The sequence below is a fragment of the Xyrauchen texanus genome, chromosome 47 (genome assembly GCF_025860055.1).
Source record: "Xyrauchen texanus isolate HMW12.3.18 chromosome 47, RBS_HiC_50CHRs, whole genome shotgun sequence".
Taxonomy (NCBI): domain Eukaryota; kingdom Metazoa; phylum Chordata; class Actinopteri; order Cypriniformes; family Catostomidae; genus Xyrauchen; species Xyrauchen texanus.
In genome coordinates, this window is record NC_068322.1 from 14,386,649 (window position 1) to 14,410,663 (window position 24,015).

At 42.6% G+C, this 24,015-nt stretch overlaps 1 protein-coding gene across 5 annotated transcripts in view; it reads right to left on the reverse strand.

Moving 5' to 3' along the window:
* Window positions 1-24,015, reverse strand: part of LOC127638705 (uncharacterized) — a 75,106-nt gene that overhangs the window by 35,845 nt on the left and 15,246 nt on the right. For all 5 annotated transcript variants that reach the window (XM_052120349.1, XM_052120346.1, XM_052120345.1 and 2 more), the window contains 7 exons: window positions 16,171-16,354; window positions 12,853-13,299; window positions 11,540-12,001; window positions 7,070-7,225; window positions 3,646-3,864; window positions 1,864-1,961; window positions 332-443 (listed from right to left, as the gene is read on the reverse strand). In XM_052120349.1, coding sequence (XP_051976309.1) covers window positions 332-443; window positions 1,864-1,961; window positions 3,646-3,864; window positions 7,070-7,225; window positions 11,540-12,001; window positions 12,853-13,299; window positions 16,171-16,354 — 1,678 coding nt within the window. The remainder of the gene's footprint in view (window positions 1-331; window positions 444-1,863; window positions 1,962-3,645; window positions 3,865-7,069; window positions 7,226-11,539; window positions 12,002-12,852; window positions 13,300-16,170; window positions 16,355-24,015) is intronic.

The window sequence follows — 24,015 nt, forward strand, 5'->3', positions numbered from 1 at the left end:
TTGCGACTTGAACAGAGGTCGGTTTTGTCAAAAAACAACATTTCAGACAAAAAGCTGATAAAAAGGCATGTTTATGTCTGATATTTTGAGCTTCTCATACTCCACTTCTTCATGTTTGAGACGATCACAGTCTGTTTCTTTGATCAAAGAGTTGCGTACTCTTTCAAAACATGTGGAGGGGTCTTCCTTACCGTATAACACCTAAAACACGGAAACCCGGAAAATTCCGTGTTTGGCGGGGAAGCGTTTTTTCATAAAACACGGAAAATTCCATGTTTGGCGGGGAAAGAGTTAAAGATGAGACTGTATGGTGGTGTGTGTGGTGGCATACCTTGGTTCTCACAGGTGGGCTTCTCTCCATTGCTGGAGCTGCTCTCAGAGATCCTTGAGTTACTAGAACAGGATGATGATGATCTCCTTGATCCTTTCTCTACACTGATGAGCTAAACTCATCAAAAACGATAGCAAAGTCAACACACAGCAAAACAAGGTGCATAGCAACATTGAAGTTGTTTGAATGTGAATGCATGTTTTTGTGGCTATGTCAAGTTTGGACCCTGTTGTGCTTCAGAAACAGCCTTCAATGTGCCAACAGTAATCAGTCCTGGGGAAAATCTGTTGTACTAGAACTTAATTGACAGCAGGTTACAACAGATTCATGTTTTGGCCACTACACCTCCCTCCCCTCTTCTTCCTCCTTACTTCATGAAAGAAAGTTTAATGCCTCCATCCCTTTGCACCTGCATCCATTGCTTTGAGTCCTCATACCCCTCGCTGACACTGTTTACCCCCCAAAGCTTGCCCTTTGGCACTGCTGTGGTACACCAGTGTGAAATCCATGCAATAATGTTCATCCCACCAATCAGAGGGGTGAATGGATACAGGAATTCCAAAGCCTAGTGAGCTGCCTACAGCTTACATAGGCAGCTGCCTACTAAGGCTGCATCCTAACGGTCATGCAACCTCAAAAGTGACCGATTTGATAGTGAACTTCACATAGGCAGCAGATCAGTGTGACACACACATAGTGCTGCACAAGAGACCTGACTTACAATTGATTTTAAATATGCAAAAACACACATGACATCAGTTTATTATTACTTTAAACTATTTTATGAAAAGTTTTCAGTATTTATTGATTTAAAAGTATATTTACAATTTATCTCACTTCGCCCATTTTTTTTTACTGAGTTTGTCACAATGCATTCAGGGATTGAGCAAGGTGCAGGGTCACAAATAGAGCAGAACTCAGGTGTCTCGAAAGGTGTTTTTAACATTTACAGTTATAATGGCATCAACATGCCAGACATGGCATCAAAAAAATGAAGAGATATGGCACAACGGTCAAAGATATCCCTCTAGCATGTTTGCATAGGAAAACAGTTGAACGTGGACAGACACAACAACGCCTTCAGTTTGAACAGCCCTTAAGGTAGTATGTTAGCCTCATCATTCACTTTCATTGCATCTTTTTCTATTCAATAAAAGTAAATGGTGACGGAGGCTGTCATTCTGCTTACCATCTCCTTTTGTGTTCCACTGAAAAAAGGATGTCAGACAGGTTTGGAACAACATGAGGGTGAGTAAATGATGAAAGAGTTTTTTGGCTGAACTATCCCTTAAAAAATGCTGCTTCCGTGGGCAGTTCACAAGGTTTTGCCTCTGTTCATTCTAATTGACTGATTAGCCCCACACCCCTGCTGCCCAGCAGTAAGCAAAAATCCCCCAGTCGCCGCCATTCAGTTAGCCAGAGAGAGATGACAACCATAAAGTCATGTGCACTGACAGATTCCTCTTGTGGGTGATGGTGCTTGTGGGTTTGGGGTGATGGTGCTTAAATGGTTTTATGAGTGAGGTACTCACCCCAGGGTGCTTTCTGGGTCCATTCAAAGCTGCCAAAGAATCTTGGCCCTCACACAATTTGCTGTCCCTACCATTTAATGGTCTGTTGTCCTCCAAGACTGCAAACATAGCAACACACATGACTTGAAAACACGGAAGACCTAATATACAACACTGTGCAAAATTTTAGGCACTTGTGAAAAATGTTGCATAATGAGGATGTCTTCAAAAATTATGAAATGAATAGTTTTCATTTATCACTTAATGTCATACAAAGTCCAGTAAACATAAAAAAGCTAAATCAATATTTGGTGTGGCCACCTTTGCCTTTAAAACAGCACCAATTCTCTTAGGTACACCTGGACACAGGGTTTCTTGGTTGTTGGCAGATAGGATGTTCCAAGCTTCTTGGAGAATTTGCCACAGTTCTTCTCAATTGCTTCTGTCTCTTTATATAATCTCAGACTGACATGATGTTCAGTGGGGGGCTTTGTGAAGGCCATGACATCTGTTGCAGGGCTCTCTGTTTTTCTATTCTAATCTTTTCTATTTGCAAAAGTAATGTTTAAGAGTCTAACATTTATATTTACAATTGACACACAAAGCTGATAATATAAATAACCATCTTAAGACAAATGCTTTTGTGAAACACCTTATGTGCCTAAGACTTTTGCACTGTACTGTATAAGTGCGTTTTTTAAATGGATGATGAGAAAAGTGCGAGGGATGATAGTGAATGAGTAATGTCTTGCCTTTGACATGACTGAAGTTCTCTAATCCCTCTGTAAACACTGATAGAAATGGTGCCTCAAAAACATACAGCAGCACCTGTCTACTTGGAGCGTGCCAGGTGCAGACACACCTATTGAGAAGTCTGGCCTCCACGTGCTATCCACGACTGCGGCCGTATGTTTGTGCCAGACTTTAGAAACACATTAACACTATTTCAAAACACATACAATCAAGATTGTAACTAGATTTGATCTTTTGCACGTAGACTCCCTTGCACATGGACTTGTAGTGCCTTTATCCAAGGATTGCACCTAAGCAATGCACAAAAGTTGCATCGTAGAGCCACATCATGATTGGGGGGCTATTGTGACCATACTTGTGGATGCCCTTTTGAGTTAATGATAAACTCGACCAGTTTTTTATCTTGATTAATATGGCTTTTTCATAACTCCATAAAGCTTTTTTTTTTTGGAGGAGCAACAAACTGTTGCATCTTTATGACTTCAGTTGGGGACTTGTAGCCACGCGCCCGGGAACAGATGAGAGACATGCTGGCTCTGGTTCAAAGGTAACGACAATGGGGTCTCACACACACACACACACACACACACACACACACACACACACACACACACACACACACACACACACACACACACACACACACACACAAATACTAAAAACATTCGTCTCAAGGACGCCAACAATTGGCACACCTGTAACGTTATTCCCCCGGTCCGACACCCTCTCCTTTACACACCAGATTTCCCCAACCGTTCCAGTTGGGATTTTTTTCCTTTGCTTACAGTTATTTTTGAGTGCTATTTAAAGGCAATCAAGGCGCTGTTGCACGTGAATGTAAACATTACAATCTGAAGTGAAGTGGCAGGGAGAGATAGCAGGTCCAATGTGTCTGCCTTGGCCTTTACGCGCAAATACCCACACAGACAGGCAAGCTTATACGTGCATACACCATCACTCAAACGGACACACACACTCGATATCAATGGATCACATCCAGCGTCACACTGGACAGGTGTTTAGCAGCTTGTTATATGATATGTATTGTACCTGTAGACTGATAATATTGGGGAATGCCCGAGCTCCAGACTCTGAGGCCAGGTTCATACTCCTCTCTGTCTGGAGTGCAGCACCATTCAGGGCTTCTTGGGACGGAACCAGGGCTGTCGGCCCCTCTTCTCGCCAGCAGCAAGAGTTGCACACGGGACAAAGATCCCAGATCACCTGAATCACACCCAACTGTAAGTGCTGCAAGTCCAGGGCTCAGATCTGTGAATGAAAAACAGACTAGAGTGATGCCAAATAGACAGGAAGGACAGGCTTGTCCATCAGAGCTAATTAGAGATAAAAGTAGATGTGAAATAACAGACCTTCTGTTACTATTTATTCCTTTTAAACTAAATAATGGAAGTTAGAAGTATATATATATATAATATATATATATATATATATATATATATATATATATATATATATATATATATATATATATATATATATATATAGCACAAATACGTGCAATGTATTTTATACATGTAGATTAAAAAGATAGATAAACTGAGAGAAATTGATAAATTTGACTTCAACAGAAGTATCCAAAGTATTCATGCAGTTTATAAAGATCATAAAGAACAGATTTTTAGAATACATTCTCTCTTTCTAGGCTGTTGCATGTAAGTCTTTGAGTACATTTAAAAAATGTTGAACGTTTTTTAATAATTTATTGTGAACACTGCATTTAATTAATACAAGATCGCTATTCAGTATGTGAATCTTTCAAAATCGTCTGTAATTTTCCTCAGTTTACAAGTTACCACAGTTATTATTATAGTAACCAGAAATGTAGTATCTGTGGAAATCATTGTTACAATGTTAAATTGTTGTAAACACTTAACAAGCCAATCTACAAACTTAGCTTAGCTTGGTTGTGCTCAGAAGTAGCAGTTAAATGTTAAATTAAATGTCTTCAATCCAGCGCTTAGTCAGTCAAACTGATAGTTGTTGCATGAAATGTGTCTATTCATAAAAATGTATAAACCAACTTGCATTTTTGTGGTAAAACATCACACCTTCAACATGTCCCATAAGGGTGCTGTGTTTGCTGTCACATCCTGTGGGATCACTATGGGCCACGTATGCAAATTTCCTACCCACAGTAATGAGGTGTGGCTTTTAGGGGAATTTCACAGAGCAGGTCATGCTCTCTGAACACAGAACTCAGAATCTCAGCACCTCACACGAGGATTTTTTACAGATGATGGGAAGATGATTAACTTAAGTGAAATTTGTACCGTTAGCCTCTTTCACACCTCAACATTATAAACAGGCCTGAACAGCTGTTTTGGGTGTGTGTCCATTTGTAAACAATGTCAAACTGGAGGAAACAGGGATTGAAAGAAAAAAGAAAGATAAAGAAAGAGTTTAAGAGATAAGGAGGAATAGACAGCACTTCTTCTAACTGATTGTACTAACTTTACTAGGGGAATCAGCCTAATTGTGACTTGTAAAGTCTGTACACACTTCCAATTTAGTAGGCCTTAAGCCCTCCTTATCCTTATTGTTAAAAAGAATCACTAACTTTTCACACGGCAAAGCCTGGTTTAGTTGTAGGGTCTAACACTGCCACCCAAATAGAAGATCTCCTCATTTCAGCTTGATTAAAATCCCAGTGCTGTCCAATTTGCTGTATCTGTAAGGCACAAATCAGCTTTCATTGTAGTCTGTATTACTTTTTATTGGCCACTAATGCACTGCCACGTTAAAATAAAATAAAAAAAATCAGATTTTGGGATTAAATTAATAATATTTTGAGAATGAAGTCAAAATTACGAGACTAAAGTCATAGCATTATTACATTAAAATAGTATATTGCGTGAATAAATAAATTTTAGAGAGAAAACAAAATCACAATATTAGGCTAAACAGCACATCATTATCAAAATGTTAGAACAGACGCCAAGACAGAGATGGATGTGGAAGATTTTGTTTAATTACATTTTAGGATAGGATTTATCCATTTTTATTTATATGGTCCTTTGGCACATCAGCTCATTGTTAGTTATTATTATTAGTATCTAGACACTGGAGCGGTTTTGAAGGAAACTGAATTTATTCAGAAGAAAGGAAAAACAGACAGACATTTGCACAGTCCTGCTCAGCGTGGGTGATGCTTGGTCTGCTTTGTTTTTGGTTTTTGCACTCAAACCAATAGTATAACTGAGGGGATGTTACCACATACAATGTCTTGAAACGAATATATATTATTCACAGCAGTTCCAAATTATGTTCCTCTTCACTTGAGTGTACAGTGGCAAGAAAATTAAATTACCTATGTATATACATTTGTTTCTAAAAACTGGTTTGATCTTCATCTAAGTTACAATAATAAATAAACACATTCAAACCTCTAGGCTAAGGATGTCAACATAAGCTAAATAGTCAGGAGTTGGCAAACCTGGCATCCAATTTATGAAATGAGATTGGAGGTGTGGGTTAGAGCTACTTTGACTTCAAAAATCACTCAAACTTTTTGAGTTTGCTATTCACAAGACGCATTTGTCGATGCAGCTGTGCTGTACATTATACATTACAAACACATGCTATTCATGCAGTCTGGCAGAGGCAGAAAGAAAGGTGATCGAGTCTGGTCAGGAGGTCAGGTCATGCAGACACCAGGAAATGCTTAACACTTTGTCAAGAGCAAAGAGGAAATCCTGAGGGCAAAATTCACTTAGGTAATGTTTCTGTCCACCACTCTCGCTCACCACAGAAAAAGCAAACAGACACACTCACACACAGCAATAATACTCAGGGCTGTGTTAGGACAGGGACTGTGTCTAATTGGAGAATTCGTTTTTTGACAAAAACAAACAGATTTGAAATGGTGTCTGCAGGGCAAATGTTTCATGAGACAATGAGAAGGCTGAATGGCACACTGGTAAACAAAGTTTAAACAGCAGCCAATGATTTTAATCTCATGGATCTTAAAGTATTTCTTGTTTTTATCCACCAGCGGACATTTCCAATGAAACACACAGGCAAGTTATCTGCATTGTAGTGTGTCAAACTACCATTAAGTTTTTAAGACAAATAGGCGTATCTGTATCACCACTGTAATTCTGAATAATAAGGTTACCAAAGAAAAGAAAGGCATTACTTGGAACATTTTATAAATAGAGAATAATTTACTTTTGCACTCTGTGAAAGTAAATGGGTGACAAAGAACACAAACAGAACATGGTATAATCTAAATATAATCTAAATTGTCATAAATATTTCCTTGTCATTTATAACTGCTGAAAAAAAATAGCTTAAACCAGTCAAAGGTGTTTGCTGGTTTAAGCTGTTAGCTGGTCTCCCAGCTCGGCCAAGCTGGTCTTTAGCTGACAAGACCCTGTAGTTGTTAAGGTGTCTGGGAGTCTGCAAGTGTAACCTGTGGTTGGTAATATTGCATTGATGGTTTTGACCGTATTACCTGTGGTAGGTGAGGATCGGTCTGTCTCACTTCCTGCTGGGTGGTCTGGGGACACACAGGAGCCCGAGCGAGGGGCCAGAGCATCCAACTCTGCAAAAATATCTGACTGAGACCCGCTGGACTGGGAGAAAGGCGTTCCTTCCATAACACTCTCACCTAAAACAGCCGAGACACATTATATGTAAATGCATTCAGTGTGCAATATCCTACTCTATGCAAACATATCCTTAATTGTTTTTTCTTTTTTTTAAGAATTAGCATTTTAGCCGAACGCAGAGGTTAAGACCTATTTGCACAGCTGTCATACAAGCTTACAGTTTGATTATTGCTCCTGGCTGAATGAAGCTTAATAAGTTTGCCAGCAAGGACCTTTAAAAGTTAAACAACAAAGAACATCATGTTGTCCCCTGTAGCGGTGTCCCAGCTTTTGAGAATGACTACTGCCCTGAAGCCTCTAGAGTATACATTTAGATTAAGAGATACGCACTCTCACACACACACTGCAATAACAGTCTCTTTAAGTCCTCATATGACAGTATACATCTTTTCAATAGAAATATATTGTGTCTCCCAATACTCTTAATAAATTGTTGTTTTTAAACACCCATGTCACTTATATGTTTTATGTGTAGGATATTTATATTCTGTTTAGTGTCTCAGGCTACCATTAGTGAAAATTTGAGTTCGACAGAGAGAGGATTTTGCAGATACAATAACTAAGGTGATGGAAAATGGCGAAAATCTATTTATTAACACAATTTGTTCAATTTCATTACTGTGATGGGCACAAGCATAGAGGCAACAAGAGTCTAAACTGTAAACAATAAAATCCCATATGTACATATGCATTGTGCAACCAATATCCCAATAATAACCAGAATAAATGAAGATTTGGTACATAATGCTTTTAACTCTAAACAAGCCCAAAACACAATGTGGACTCTTATTTAGAAAAGTCTGTGCTTCCAGTTCACAAAAACACATAAGGAACATAATAAAAACCCTTTATTAAATATTTCATGATTAAAATGATGAAAAACATAATTTGACTTAATTTTGAAACCTTGAAGTAAACGCGTCAACACATTTTTTAGCTGCTGTTTTTGTTCAGTGTAGATATAAAAAGCTTCTATCAGCACTGATTCATCGGTAAAACCGTTATATCAGCGAACCTCTAGTCAATGAACGCTTATTTTGCATTCTTTTCAAATTAAATAAAAAAAATTAAAAAAACAATTCATTACAAATTGTATTATCAACATCGAGCTGGCATGGACTCCACAAGTTTTTTTATTAGTTGCCTAGTAATAGTGGAGAATCTTAAAACTTTCTTCTTCATTGTGTGTCCCAGCTTTTCTTTGTTTTACGTTTTTCAAAATCCCCAAACTTTGTTTATTTCCTGGTTTAAAGAGAAAAATGACCTGATCTTGAATGTGGTCTCAGACCTTGGGACCCCACTGTATACATATTTGCAAGAGCTGGCAAAAAAGGCCAAAAGCTCTCAAACAAGGCCTTCACGTCCGCCTATACTTAGACACACACACACACTGCTATTGTATGTACGCAGGCCTCGGCTTACCACTCACAGACACAATAGAGGAACTTGACTTGACACTTCAAAGCATATGGGTGCTGTCAAGCTTGCCGTCATCTTCAGCCAAGTGCTTCTTGAGACGGACTATGTGTCTAAGGGAGTGCGTGTGGGTTTTTTGTGCACCAGCCTATAGGTTGGTAGAAGGTATTGATAGACAGAAATTGTATATTTGCACAAGCTTAAAGGAATAGTTCATCAAAAAAATGAAAATGCTCTGTTTGTTTACTCACCCTCATGTCATACTAAATGAGTATGAAACAGAAAAAATATATATTTTTCTGAAGAATATCTCAGCTCTGTAGGTCCACACAATGCAAATGAATGGTGACAAACATTATGAAGCTCCAAAAAGCACATAAAGGTAGCATAAAATAACCCATATGACCAGTCGTTTAATTCATGTCTTCAGAAGTGATCCAATCGATTTTGAGTGAGAACAGACCAAAATGTAACTTCTTTTTCACTCAAAGTCTTGATAGTAATCTCCTTGGCGATCATGATTTTAAGCTCGATCACACTTGCATTTGCCAAGCACTAGGAAGTGTAATTACGCTTGAAATAATGATTGTGCCTAGAGACTGCAATGGCAAGATGTACACTGTAAAGTTTGGTCTGTTCTCGACTAAAATTGATTGGATCAAATCAGAAGAGATGGATTAAACCACTGTATTCTTATGGATTACTTTTATACTGCATTTATGTCCTTTTTGGAACTTGAAAATGTGGTCACCACTCACTTGCATGACCATGGACCAACAGAGCTGAAATAATTCTTCTGAAAAATGTTTGTTTGTGTTCAGCAGAAGAGTCATATACATCTGAATTTTTATTTTTGGGTGAACTATCCCTTTAAAGGTAAAGTATGTGATTTAAGTGCCATTTGCAGGTCCAAACAGGATTGCAAAAATAATGAATGTTTCAAACAGGTTTCCTCTGTCTGTCATTGTCCACCCCAAACTCACGACATTGGTTGAGCCAATGCTGCTGTGTTGGGCAACTAAAACAAACAACACATAGCCACAATGTTTTCATTTTAGTTGGTGTTGCATGTGTGTCCTTTCTTTCTTTCTTTTTTCTTTCTTATTTTTCTCTCACAGGCCATACGGTGTGGAGACTGAGATGTCAAGTCAATCTGTGCAACTGTGTGTGTGTGTGTGTGTGGTAGGGGGTCTCAGTGAAGCCTGGGGGTCCCGCTCATTGTCAAGGACAGTTAAACTCTAGAGATGGTGCTTAAAGAGGTTGCAGTAGGGTCATGCACTGACTGCTGGACCATTGCAGGGGGTGGTGACAGAGATCCGAACAGTAATACAAAAAGACCCCCAGTTTGCTCTACAGTGCTATATACACACAACCACACAAAGAGGAAAAGGTCAGTGGAGTCCCCCTCACAGATATGCACACTTTTCAGTATGTCTGTCATTTTCAATTTCTCTGCCACTCTCCCCTCTGAAAAATTGCTTAAACCAGCTTAAGATGGTTTGCTGGTTATAGCCAGTTATAGTTGGTTTATGCTGGATTAAGCTGGACTCCGAGCCAGGCCAAGCTGGTGCTTAGCTGGTAAAACTGTCTCCCAGTTTGACCAGATGAACAGTGCTCAAAACCCCTCTAAAACCAACCAACTGACCAGCCAGGTTTTATTTCTAAATAAATCATCAAATCACAGCTTTGACCACACAGTTATATATTTACCCATCTAGCCCCAGAAGTGAGCAAAAAGACACTGATAGTTGCTTTATCACTTTTCTGACAAAAAGGAAAGGCCAAAGAAATCTCTCTGCACTTTTTGAACTGTTTGCTCTCTTTCATAAACTCTCGGTTTGAGTCAAAATGTCAGTGGTCCGGGTCTTTATCCTGATCGGGAATGGTAAATTAGCACACTGAGGGCATCTAAGAGCTCTCTTACTGTTCACCCGTCAGACAGGCGGCGGTCAGCGTGGATTTATTACCGCCGCTCCACACGTCTGCTTTTCAAGGAGAAGAGAGAATAAAGAGAGAAAAGAGGAAGAAAGAAGGGGACGCAGGAGGCAGAGGCTCAGAGGGGAGAACACGACACAGCCGGCATTACCACCACCCCCTCATCCCTCACAACGTTCTCCATTGTAAAGGTCTTTGGCCGCTTTGAACTGGGGAATCAAACGGTACCAGCCTGATTCGTCATCAAAAGAACCCCCTCGCTTTCCTTTGCTTTCGATAAAGTGGAAAAGAGAAAAGCTCCTCGCCATATTTATGACTTAAGTCGCTGTGTGGAAAAAGCTGAAACTTACGGACGTGATGTCGGACTTTGGTTCTCTTTTGTTCCCTTTCATGTCTGTGGTATGGTGAATATTCAGTTCTGTTTGGCCTAGCTGACCCCTGTGTGTGTGGATGAATGCACAAGTTTTCAATCTGTCTAATAATACTGTGTGTGTAGGTGTGTGCGAGTTTGTGCAGGTTTTGCAATCCTGTTGGGGATGAAATGTTTAAAAATGCCCCTAGAAAAATTTTAAATATTGAGCTTTATATAGAGGTTCATAAAGGGACAAAATAATGGATTCATTAATATCTATACAACACACAGCTTTTACCAGCCTAAGATGGTTTAGTGGTCTTAGCTGATTTAAAATGATGTGCCAGCCTGGGCCAAGCTGGTCTTCAATTGGTCTATCTGGTTCCCAGCTGAAAAGTGCCCCAAACCCCTCTTAAACTAGCCAACAGAATGTCTGACCAGGCTTGAAGACCATCGAAGTCTATCAAACCAGCTTAGGCTGGTTTAAGCTGTTTTTTAGTTTTTTTTAAGCAGGCAAATTGCCAAAAAGAGTTAGGGTTTGAAAATAGCACTTATAATTAGCTTATATTTAGAACATTAGGTGTGAATGGAAAGCCCCTTCTAAACTCACCTTGCAATTCACTTTGCTGAGGCATGATGGGAGGCAGCACTGGCCAAAGGTTCCATTCTGATCGACTCTTCGCTGAGGAATCAGTCTGTCTAGACTTAACACTAAGACTAGACCGGCTGGACCTGGGGTGTCCATGAAGGGTATCATCTGTGAACCTCTGGGTGTCTGGGGCTTGCCTTGATTGAGGGCTCTGTGACTGGGTTTTTGGGGTGTAAATTGGGGTGTCTGGCAGACAGGTGGAAGGTGTTCCTTGTTTGCAGGAGGTGAGAGATTTGAAAAGACAAGCTTGAGGGGAGTCCATCTGTGAGCTGGCCTGGCCGCAACTTCCTGGAGAGCTGAAGTGAAGCTCGGCGAGAGAAGTAGAGCAGCCCTCAAAATCATGGATCTTCTGGTTGAGGTCATTAGCATGGCTATCTTTGTCGTGCGTACAACTGTCGGCAACATCATCATCACTGAAGTTTACTGGTAACATAAAGAGAATGCAGAAATAAAGACATATCTCATATCCTATCCAACAAAAACAATAGGCAGTATTGTTACTGCCAATAATGAAACTGAGAAAAAGTGATCTTGTGTGAATTCTACTCATAGAATGAGGCGCGATGTCATTTATAACATATTTTAATGTCACATTATTTAAGGTTTTACATGTCTTGTGTCACATTTAAATGCTCCTCTTAACGCCTCCAACTACTGTGTGGCCGGTGTTCGCACTGAATGTTCACAAACAGTATACCGTTGCTCAGCTGTTTCGAAATTCTTTTTGGCTCCAAGCGAAGAACGAACAAGAATTTCTCAGTGAATATGCCAGGGCCTTTACTCTGTTTTCTCTGAATCTGAGAATAGTTGTGCCGAACCCATCTGTCACAGAACAAATTATAGTCTATGGCCACATCGAAATGCATAGATTTTCTCATCCTCATTGGAACAGCATTTTCCTCCACCGAAAAAGAGTGCTTTCAAAAACACTCTTTAGTAGCACATACTTTGAAAACTGTAAATAGTATTCAAACTGGATTAGTATAATCCATATATATCCATATAGTATAATGGATTAGTGCGGATGATTTCAGACATCAACTCGATGTCGACTAAATACGTAGTTACTGCATTTTGCATTTGCAGGGCACACAGTTACAAAGTGTATTAAAATTAAGCTGCAACCAAAAGGTTCACCACTAAAAGCAAATATCACCTCCAGTGTACCATTCATCTTTCAGAGTCAATGAATGATACCTTGTCCATATCTACATTTTTATTTTAGAAATCTGAAGATAATCATCTACAGTATGTATAGAGTACAATTTTCCTACCTGAAAGGGCATCAGAGAAGCCGCTGTTCATGTCAGTGCTACGGCTGAACTGGCTGGATGCAGGGCGGCTGAAATCTGACAAAGAATTTGGGGTCACAAAAGAGTTTGGGGTGGTTGGGGTAGTTGGGGTGCCTGGACTGTTTGGGGAGCCTGGAATACTTGGGGTTGTTGGGGTGGCAAGTGTGCTTGGCGTCAACAGCTCTTCTTCAGCCATTACATGTGGCCCCTGATTTAAATCTGGTTGAGCAGAGCATGCATCCTCTTCATGGATAGGTGTTTTAGGCGACTGGTATCTCTGATGGTGATCAACAGACTGGACAGTTGGGGATGCACTTGTTTGGGGTTCTGGAGAGGCTCTACTTGGGTTAGGGGATGCAGGAACATGGGGTGTATCCACAGTAAACTGGCTTCTGCTGGAATTACTCATGTATTGGTGCCTCCCGTTTTCTGGGGAAAGACGTCATTGATATATTTTCAAAAGAATGCTGTCATAAGGAAAAAAATCATCTCTGAGGGACACAAAAGGTTTAGATACAAGTTTAGCAGGGAGATTACATATATGACAAGGTTAGGGTCACTCTGCAGACTGAGATTTGAGGAATTTTAACTGAATAACATGAAAATGAGATATTGCATTGCCTTCCCTAATCAAACCATACTAATAACTGCACATCAGACCACAGTCTGCAGCTGTCTCATATAGAAATGAACCACTCAGCAGTCCCAAAGACAGCAGGACATCCTATCACACTCCAACACACACACACACACACACACACACACACACGCACACCCTTAATGACAGGCATTGTTCGGGACACACAAAAAGAGGTCCTGAATAATTAGCATGGGGGTCTTGCATGAGGGTCAGGCGCAAAGCATATTCATCATCATTTAAAGCTAAAAGGAGAGGAGCAAGGCAAAGGCCACCCGGCCCAATAGCTGATGCTGCCCTATTCTGCTGAGCCCCAGAGCAAACAGTATTTTGCCTGTTGTGGGCCCCTGGTTCCTAATAAGGACCCGGGATGCCCCCCTTCCCATCTAAAACTCTGCCCCTCTGCAGGAGCAGCTGTCCAGTTCCCAGCTCAGTATGCAGGGCAGCCCTAAGATATGATAATTACCACTTGTGACCACTATATGAAGGAACTCACTCTCAGAATTGGGGTTAGACACCCCATACAGCTAATTATGGATGCAATTACAGCAAAGCAAACAAATGATCCAAGCCTCACTCTTTCTCTCAATTGCCCTTGATGATGACGCCTGCTGTGAGATATTTCCAGAGGCTTTCCTGTTGCGTGATGTGCATTATTCTTTGGAGGTGGTGTTTTTCGCAATTAAGGCTCTAAATAAATGCGATTTTGTCTTGTTTTGAATGCTTCAAGCTGTGGAGCATTTTAAGTCAACATGAAATCAAAATTGACCCTATTTATTTTCTTAGCACACATTACTGGTCTTATTGTGGACAATTCACTGGCGCATATCTTGTCTTCATAGTTTTTCATCAAATTGTCTTCGTAATCTTTCATCTGATTACATTGTATCTGAATTACTGTAATTACGTGATGACAAAACAGAGATTCCACTCTGACTTGTTTACGTCCTGTGACACATCACATCCACGCAAACGTCCATAAATTTTTGTTTGAAAACACATCGATTTTTGCAACATTTACACCTCTCATTCACATTGAAACTACTACATTAATTCAACTTTTAATGTTCTTGCACAATGTTCAAGAACAAAGAGAGTGAACCAGGTAACACCTAGTTGGTCAAAAACTTGTAATTGTGAACACACCAACAGTCATTTTATTTTTAATCCCTGCCTAACAACCACTCTAACATCAATGTCGCAAGAACCAATGAGGGCCACTTAAATAAATGATTTCTTTTTGAGTTCTGCAAAAGATTGAAAGTTACAGGTATGTGTTTGAAACGGCATGAGGATGAATAAAAAATGACAGAATTTGAATTTTTGGGTAAACTTTTCTTTAAACTCAACAATGTACACTGTTAGACCAAGGTTCTCGTTTGTTCTACATACAGTTGTAATCACTCAAGCCTGTCTCTCGCTGGGCCACTGTTGCATGGAGTCCCCCAGCAGGGGCCTGTGTTCAAGCAAACCAGAGGCCCCCACACAATACACTCTTGTTCCTCTCAGTCTATGACACTGAGGAGTCAGAGGACAGAAAAGCGAGAGAAAAGGACAGAGTGAGTGGAAAGAGAAAAAGAGACTAGCAGAGAGAGAGAGAGGCTGGAAAGCACATAGCTGTACTGTTGCTTTTACAATACCATTGCCTAGTCCATCTGTCAGAGTCACACACACACACACACACACTGGGGAATGTATGTGTGCGAACGACATGTGTCATATCGCACTGTTGCTGCCTTTAGCCCCCCCACCCCCCTCTCTCCTTGGGGAGCTAAAGGCAGTTCGGGGTTGATTGTTCGAGTCTCCGAGCACCATATGGTGGTATAATTAGTTTTGGCCTATGATGTGGAGCAATGCTCGCATCTCTGTTGACTCCCAAGTTTGCACTGAAAGAAACGGTCCTGATGTGTGTTAATGACCAATCCGGACCAAATACCTTCACACCACAATACTAGGGCATTAAGGCAGAAATTTAAATTATTGTTTTATTATGACTTCAATTCACTTTATTTGTATATAGTCTATTATAAATTATTTACTTTAAAATTTAAGGACAAATAGAAGAAAAAAAGAAAGAAAAAGTGCATTACCCCAAAAAGAAAAGAAAACTGTTTTAAGGGTATTGCTACATATGCAGTTGCTTTGGTCTTCTTGATGGTTGCTAGGGCACTATGAGGCAGTTGCTAAGTTGTTATGTGGTTGCTAGGACAATCTGGGTGTTTGCTCAAAATGCTCACTGGCCAAATCAGAAGTCTAAGGGAATTTTTTCAAGTCCTTTTCTGTGATATTAATTTAGATACACACTTCAAGATACTTGCGTTCATCAACTGCTCATAGGCATTGGGGTTATTTCAAGTCATTGTAGAAACAGAGCAAAAACAACAACAAAAATGTTGATGCTGTCAGGTTTATGTGAGTGTATGGAGGAAGAACATTTAAATACTTCATGGCAACATCAACATTCTCTCTGAATACCAACCTCCCTGACCAAAAAAAGAGAGAGAGAGAGAGAGAGAGAGAGAGAGAGAGAGAGAGAAATGTACCTTTTCATTTCCATTGAGAGCAAAAAAAAGAAATTAAAAAAAAATATAACAGAACCAGGCTGAGAAAATATCAGTAAGAAAAATGTCCAAGATGCTTTGATGAATGACTGAGGTACCGACCTGGGCAAGTTTGTGGTTGTGGAGCACTCTGGGTCTGCTGTCTTTGCCTTTGCCCCAGATGATTTGGACCTGCTCTGGGGTGCACGCTTAAGAAATGTGGAGGTCTATAACGTACAGGACAGGCCTCCATATGAGCATGAAAACGGGAACACAAGGGTGGAGGGCCGTTCTCTCGCAAGACAACCTGAACAGAAAGATTTATTAAAAAAGGCAAACTTGTCCCATGATTAACAAGCGAAATCAACAAAATAATAATAATAAAAAAAAAAGGCTAATCGATCATTCAATCAACCAGTAGCCTAAGTCATTCAATCAGTCAGTCAGTCAGTCTGTATATCTATCTAATTTACATATTTATTATTACTAATTAACAGAATTGTAACTTGTAAATACCTCAGAATGTAACTACACAAGGTTGAAGATATGGCAGTTTGTTCAGAATAAGACCATGTTGTTGTTTTTTGTTACTCAACTAAAAAGCATAACCTATGAACTAAACCTCTCCATAGTGCCCTCTTGTGTTCACTTATTGAAATGACTGATTACATTTAGCATTTTGAACTAGGGTAGGTAAAGCCATTGGATATTGCCTTTCATTGTGACACATCCATTCAGAATTCTGGCTGAAGGGCCAGCACTTTCCACCTTCAGTTAAGATATTGAACTTAGGTACCTTCAGAGAAGAAGCAAGCAAAGCGCATCGGTTGGTCAATATTGGTATTTAGAAGATATTTAGGTGACAAAGCCTTAAAGACCAAGCAGCAAATAAAGCCAAGTCCTCGGGCTAAATCCCTTCACCTCTGTTTTTTTACATATCATACACACTTTTATAGCTATTTCATCCCAGCAGATGTTTCAGATTTTCAGCCAAGTCTGATGGATCTCAGTCATTTTGGCAACTCTGTCTGCATGTTTGTGGTGTGTGTGTGTGTGGACTTTTTTGCTTTGTGAAGCCAGACAAGTGCCACACTGCCTATAACCTGTCAGACTGCAAGCCCTAACCTGTCCAGTGCTACAGGGCAATGTTAAAAAGAACACATAAACACACACGTTGTGCTATCTTTATCCCTTTTGAATTGACTGACAGTAAATTGCTGAGTAAACATGGTTAGGTCTGAGCTGACAATGTTATCAAAAGGGACATGAGCTCCCTGTGTAAAGGAGCTCAGAGCGGTGACCCGAATCCATTTTACACTCTTGTAATGGCTCTCCCTGACACTAATGATGCTCCTCTCTCTGATGCAAATTGATCCGTCTCACCTTTTATCTCCTTTCAATCATTCTTTCATTCACTTCATCCATTCATCCCAATACGTCTGTCTTAAACACCTGATAAGGGATCCCTTTTCTATGTTGTTACATTTAGTGATACATCTACTCTTCTGTGTTTTGGATCACTTACAGCCCATAATTTGAGGTGTTTTCATAAGGCAAGCAATAGCACTACAATTTCTTATACAGTAATTGGTGAGTTGTGAGTATAGAGTGGTGGTGGCGTAGTGGACTAAAGCACATCACTGGTAATCAGAAGGTTGCTGATTCGATCAGCACAGCCACCACCATTGTGTCCTTGAGCAAGACATTTAATCCAAGTTGCTCCAGGGGATTGTCCCTGTAATAAGTGCACTGTAAGTTGCTTTGGATAAAAGCGTCTGCCAAATGCATAATTGTAAATGTAAATGGGAGTTGTTTAACTAATGTTTCAACTTAAAAAGTAACTTGTTCAACGTGGATTGTGCAGACTTAAATTATACTTTAAATTGTGAGGCTTGTTGAGGAGAGGTGTGCTATTCATTTTAAAAGCAGTAAACTTATAGCACATTTAAAGAAGGATCAGAATATCACTGTGACTTGGGGTTGGGCTCTTCTGACTTGGGCTATTAAATAACCATCTAGAAACCATAGATATCTTGATTTAGTTACTGCATTTGGCAGGTTTGGATTTGTCAACAGCGAGGAGACCTCTTTGAATGCAAGTCAATGGAGGAGACGCCTCAGTCACTGCATAAACTACTTTTGTGTGGAAATAGGCCATCATATAATACTCCCTGGGTGCTAATCTTCAACATTTTTGTCTTGATATATTAATTTGTGGAGTGCTTTCTTTCAAGTTTGCTATGAAAAAAATTCTATAAGTAGGATTTATTTATAGAACTGTAGATGTGTTTTCATGTCTATTGTTGTCTGTATCTCTGTTTAATAAAATAAACTTTTTATGGTAATAATATGGATGTAATATACATGTAAATTATATATACACTGGTGAGAAATTGGTACTTGTATTCACCAAAGTGGCATTCAACTGATCACAATGTATAGTCAGGACATTAATAATGTGAAAAATTAGCATTACAAAATTTGAAAAAATATACAGAACTTCTTAAACTACTTCAAAGAGTTCTCATAAAAAATTCCTCCACATGCAGCAATGACAGCTTTGCAGATCTTTGGCATTCTAGCTGTCAGTTTGTCCAGATACTCAGATGACATTTCACCCCACACTTCCTGTAGCACTTGCCATAGATGTGTCTGTCTTGTCGGGCACTTCTCACACACATTACAGTCTAGCTGATCCCACAAAACTCAATGGGGTTAAGATCCATAACACTCTTCTCCAATTATCTGTTGTCCAATGTCTGTGTTTCTTTGTCCACTCTAACCTTTTCTTTTTGTTTTTCTGCTTCAAAAGTGGCTTTTTCTTTGTAATTCTTCCCATAAGGCCTGCACCCCTGAGTCTTCTCTTTACTGTTGTACATGAAACTGGTGTTGAGCGGGTACAATTCAATGAAGCTGTCAGCGGAGGACATGTGAGGCGTCTATTTCTCAAACTAGAGACTCTGATGTAGTTATCCTCTTGTTTAGTTGTACATCTCTTGCTGTCCTTGTTAGAGCCAGTTGTCCTTTGTCTTTGAAGACTGTAGTGTACATATTTGTATGAAATCATTTTTTTTTTGACAATTTCAAGCATTGTATAGCCTTCATTCCTCAAAACAATGATTGACTGATGAGTTTCTAGAGAAAGCTGTTTCTTTTTTGCTATTTTTTACCTAATGTTGACCTTAAGACAGGTCAGTCTATTACATACTGTAGCAACTCAAAAGACAAAGACAAAGTTAAGCTTCATTTAATGAACCAAATAGCTTTCAGCTGTGTTTGATATAATGGCAAGTGATTTTCAATTACCAAATTAGCAATTTAGCATGATTACTCAAGGATAAGTTTTTGGAGTGATGGAAATGGGGTCTGTCTAGATTTGATCAAAAATGACTTTTTTCAAATAGTGATGATGCTGTTTTTAACATCAGTAATGTCCTGACTATACTTTGTGATCAGCTGAATGCCATTTTGATGAATTTAAGTATCAATTTCCTTCCAAAACAGCTAAATCTGTACATTATTCCAAACTTTTGGCTGCCTCATGGCAATTATTTATTAAATACATTTAATGCAAGCTCTTGTTATGGTTTTTAACATATATGGATAGAAAAGACTATGTGAATGATTCTGCTTTTTACTAAATAATTTAATATAAAATATAAAGTATTATTTGAATAAACAAATATATTGTGGATGTTTTTGGGGCTAGATACATTTTAGGTTATGACCAATCCATCCTGTTGCATTTGTAACTGGTCCTGCTCTGCTTGCTCAGAGCGTTATTCGAACCGGCATTAGCCTGCATGGGAAGCGGGCGTGCTAACAAGCAGGCTAAAGGCCACAGCCTCTAGAGTCAGTTGTTAGTGTACCTCTTGAGGCCAGGGGAGTGAGGTTTACACATACTGCCCAGCTATCACGTACCAGCTCCCGTTACACATTCACTGCTTTTATTGTAAGCTTCAAGCAATCAGGCTGTGTGGTGTGCTGATAACCAACATTAATATTATATAATGTCATGTTTTTTGCAAAACTGAAATTATGTGCTTCATTACACATTTGGCTGCAGTTTTAGGGGTTTAGGGTCAACCCAAACCCTAACCTAAACCTAACCCACAAAACAAACACACTTAACCAACACCTAACTCTAACCGATAGTGTTTAAAAATGAAAATTCGGGAAATGATTTTTGTGTTGCGTCTAAGCCACTTTCAATTTTGTGTGACTTTGGCTGGACTCGAATGGCGGCCATTAAGCCCAAAGTGGGTCTGTAAAAGAAGTGTTCAAATGTTTCGTTTTTCAAATCACAAGGTAAAGTAAAACTGTTTTAAAAACATAGCGGGGATGAGCAATTGTGATGATCAGGGAAGACAGACAAGAGTGCGGATCCAAACGCCGGCTTTATTGGGATAAAAAATAAACAAACACTAGAACAAAGGAAAGTCCACGATGGGAAAACAGGCAGGAACGCGAGAACAGCAGGGGAACCTTGGACGGACGACAGGGTAACCATGAACGGGTAGACAGACTGACAGGGAACACGGACAGAAGGCGTTTAAGCAGACATCGGAACTGATACACGGAAACGTGATACTAACATTAACGAACGACGAACGACAAACACAGAACAAACAGACAGGGCTTAAATACACAGACAGAGAACAAAGGAACCAATGAGCACACAAACCCAACGACAGATTAACGAAGACAGGTGATCGTGAAATAGGCGACAGGTGCGGACAATAACGCTGTGACAGCGGTGATGAGGAGCGAGGACGAAGGGAAGTGTAGTTCTAACAGAGACAGTGAAACACAGGCGGGCAACAAGGAAGACATGACAGGGAGCGTGTTCGGTGAAACGGAAAACACGGGACGGATAACAAGGAAGAGTGACATGGAACGTGACTGGCGAGGGTGAAACAGAAAACACGGGATGGACCACATGGAAACGTGACATGAACGTGACTAGAGAACACAGGGATCGTAACATAGCCCCCCCTCAACGGACCGGATTCCAGACGGTCTAAACAACCTTAAAAACAAAAAACACAAAATGTTCCAGGTGAGGGGGCTAGAAGAGGGGGAGAAAAGACAGACCAAACGGGACACAAGGAACACAAGGACAGGTCAAGGAGGTACAAGAGACACAGAGACGGATTCAGGAAGCACAAGGGGCAATTAGGCAGACCATGGGGAAAAAAGGGAGATGAGACTGAACACTGAGACAACTAGGCAGTCCATGGAGGTACAGGGGCCAGACAGGCAGACCAGGGAGGAGAAAAGGGAACTGAGACAGTTCACTGGGGCAACTAGGCAGTCCATGGAGACACAAGGGGCAGACAGATGGACCCGGGAGGCCGAGAGGGAAGGCAGGCAGTCTATGGGGTTGCGATATCGGGCTAGGGTCAGGTGGTCTTGGAATCCTCCGCCGGGAAGGAACTGGTTTAGGAGGGCAGGGAGGTATTGACTGGGCAAGGGTAGGTCTAGGTGAACTGGGAGGCGGCCACAATAGGTGAGCAGGTTTGGATGGCCGGAAGTTGGCCCGAGACAGGACAGGTTTAGGTGGCCCAGGAGCTGGCCACAGGGCAAGGGTAGGTTCAGGAGGCCTGGGAGCTGGCCACAGGGCAGGGACCGGTTCAGGAGGCCTGGGAGCTGGCCACAGGGCAAGGACAGGTTCAGGTGGTCTGGGAGCTGGCCACAGGGCAAGGATAAGTTCAGGAGGCCTGGGAGCTGGCCACAGGGCAAGGACAGGTTCAGGAGGCCTGGGAGCTGGCCACAGGGCAAGGACAGGTTTAGGGAACCTGGGAGGAGGCCACTGGACAGGGACTGGGTCAGGGGGCCTGGGAAGAGGCCACAGGATAGGGGCCGGGTCAGGAGGCATGGGAGGAGGCCACAGGTCAGGAACAGGGTCAGGGGCCCTGGGAGGAGGCCACAGGACAGGAGCTGGGTCAGGAGGCCTGGGAGGAGGCCACAGGACAGGGACTGGGTCAGGGGACCCGGGAGGAGGCCATAGGACAGGGGCCGGGTCAGGAGGCCTGGGAGGAGGCCACAGGTCAGGAACAGGGTCAGGGGCCCTGGGAGGAGGCCACAGGACAGGGGCTGGGTCAGGAGGCCTGGGCGGAGGCCACAGATCAGGAACAGGGTCAGGGGCCCTGGGAGAAGGCCCTAGAGGCGGAGACCTGGAAGGCTCTGGCGGTGGGGCCGATGGAGGTGGCGCCATAGGAGGCTCTAGAGGTGGAGGCCTGGAAGGCTCTGGAGGTGGAGCCCTAGAAAGCTCTGGAGTCTCTGGGAGCAGAGCCGTAGGAGGCTCGGGAGGTGGAGCCGTAGGAGGCTCGGGAGGCGGAGCCGTAGGAGGCTCAGGAGGCAGAGCCCTAGAAAGCTCTGGAGTCTCTGGGAGCAGAGCTGTAGGAGGCTCGAGAGGTGGAGCCGTAGGAGGCTTGGGAGGCGGAGCCATAGGAGGCTCGGGGAGAAGGGCCGTAGAAGGCTCGAGAGGCTTGAGGGGCGGAGCCCTGGAAAGCTCAGAAGTCTCTGGGAGCAGAGCCGTAGGAGGCTCGGGAGGTGGAGCCGTAGAAGGCTCTGGAGGCGGAGCCGTGGGAGGCTCGGGAGGCGGAGCCACAGGAGGCTCGGGGAGAAGGGCCGTAGAAGGCTCGAGAGGCTGGAGGGGCGGAGCCCTGGAAAGCTCAGAAGTCTCTGGGAGCAGAGCCGTAGGAGGCTCGGGGAGAAGGGGCATAGAAGGCTCGAGAGGCTGGAGGGGCGGAGCCCTGGAAGGCTCGAGAGGCTTGAGAGGTGGAGCTCTGGGAAGCTCGGAGGGCGGAGCTCTGGAAAGCTCGGAAGGCGGAGCTCTGGGAAGCTCGGAGGGCGGAGCTCTGGGAAGCTCGGAGGGCGGAGCTCTGGGAAGCTCGGAGGGCGGAGCTCTGGAAAGCTCGGAGGGCGGAGCTCTGGGAAGCTCAGGAACCTCGGAAGGCAGGGTTCTAGGAAGCTTGGAGAGCGGAGCTCTGGAAAGCTCGGAGGGCGGAGCTCTGGGAAGCTCAGGAAGCTTGGAAGACAGGGTTCTAGGAAGCTCGGAAGGCGGAGCTCTGGAAAGCTCGGAAGGCGGAGCTCTGGAAAGCTCGGGGGGTACTGGCTCTTGGACGGTCATGGCCCCCGGCGCCGGCTCTTGGACGGTTGTGGCTACTGGCGCCGGCCCATGGACGGTCATGGCTACTGGCGTGGGCCCTCGGACGGTCATGGCAGCTGGCGCTGGCTCTTGGACGGTCGAGGCTACAGGCACTGGCTCTGGGACGGTAGAGGCTACAGGCGCTGGCTCTGGAACGGTAGAGGCTACAGGCACTGGCTCTGGGACGGTAGAGGCTACAGGTGCTGGCTCTGGGATGGTAGAGGCTACAGGCGCTGGCTCTGGGACGGTAGAGGCTACAGGCGCTGGCTCTGGGACGGTAGAGGCTACAGGCGCTGGCTCTGGGACGGTAACAGGCGTGGACCGGGAGGCGGAGGCCTGTCTTCTCCTCCTCCTCCGGGCAGATGAAGTGGACCGTGCAGGCTCACTGACCAAGGCAGTCGTGAAGGGACGAACCATGGGCGAATGGAGGGTTACCACTGTGGGAGGGTTCTCCTCAATGACGCCCACAGTGAACGGAGAAGCGCAGACCAGCAGAGTCTCCTCAATGAACTAACAGAGCGTCCAGCCACGCGTCGTCGCCGGTAATCGCTCCTGGAGCGCACCATTCAGGTTGGCCTGGAAAAACGCCACCAGGTCGGAGTCAGAGAAGTCAGTGGCACCCGCAATCAAAAGGAAATCGCGGGTGAAGTCCTCCACCGAACGGTCTTCCTGCTTGAGGCTTATCAGCTTGCAGCTTGCACGTAAAACCGCTGGATCCATGTTAGTGGTCGTTCGTTCTGTGATGATCAGTGAAGACAGACAAGAGTGCGGATCCAAACGCCGGCTTTATTGGGATAAAAAAATAAACAAACACT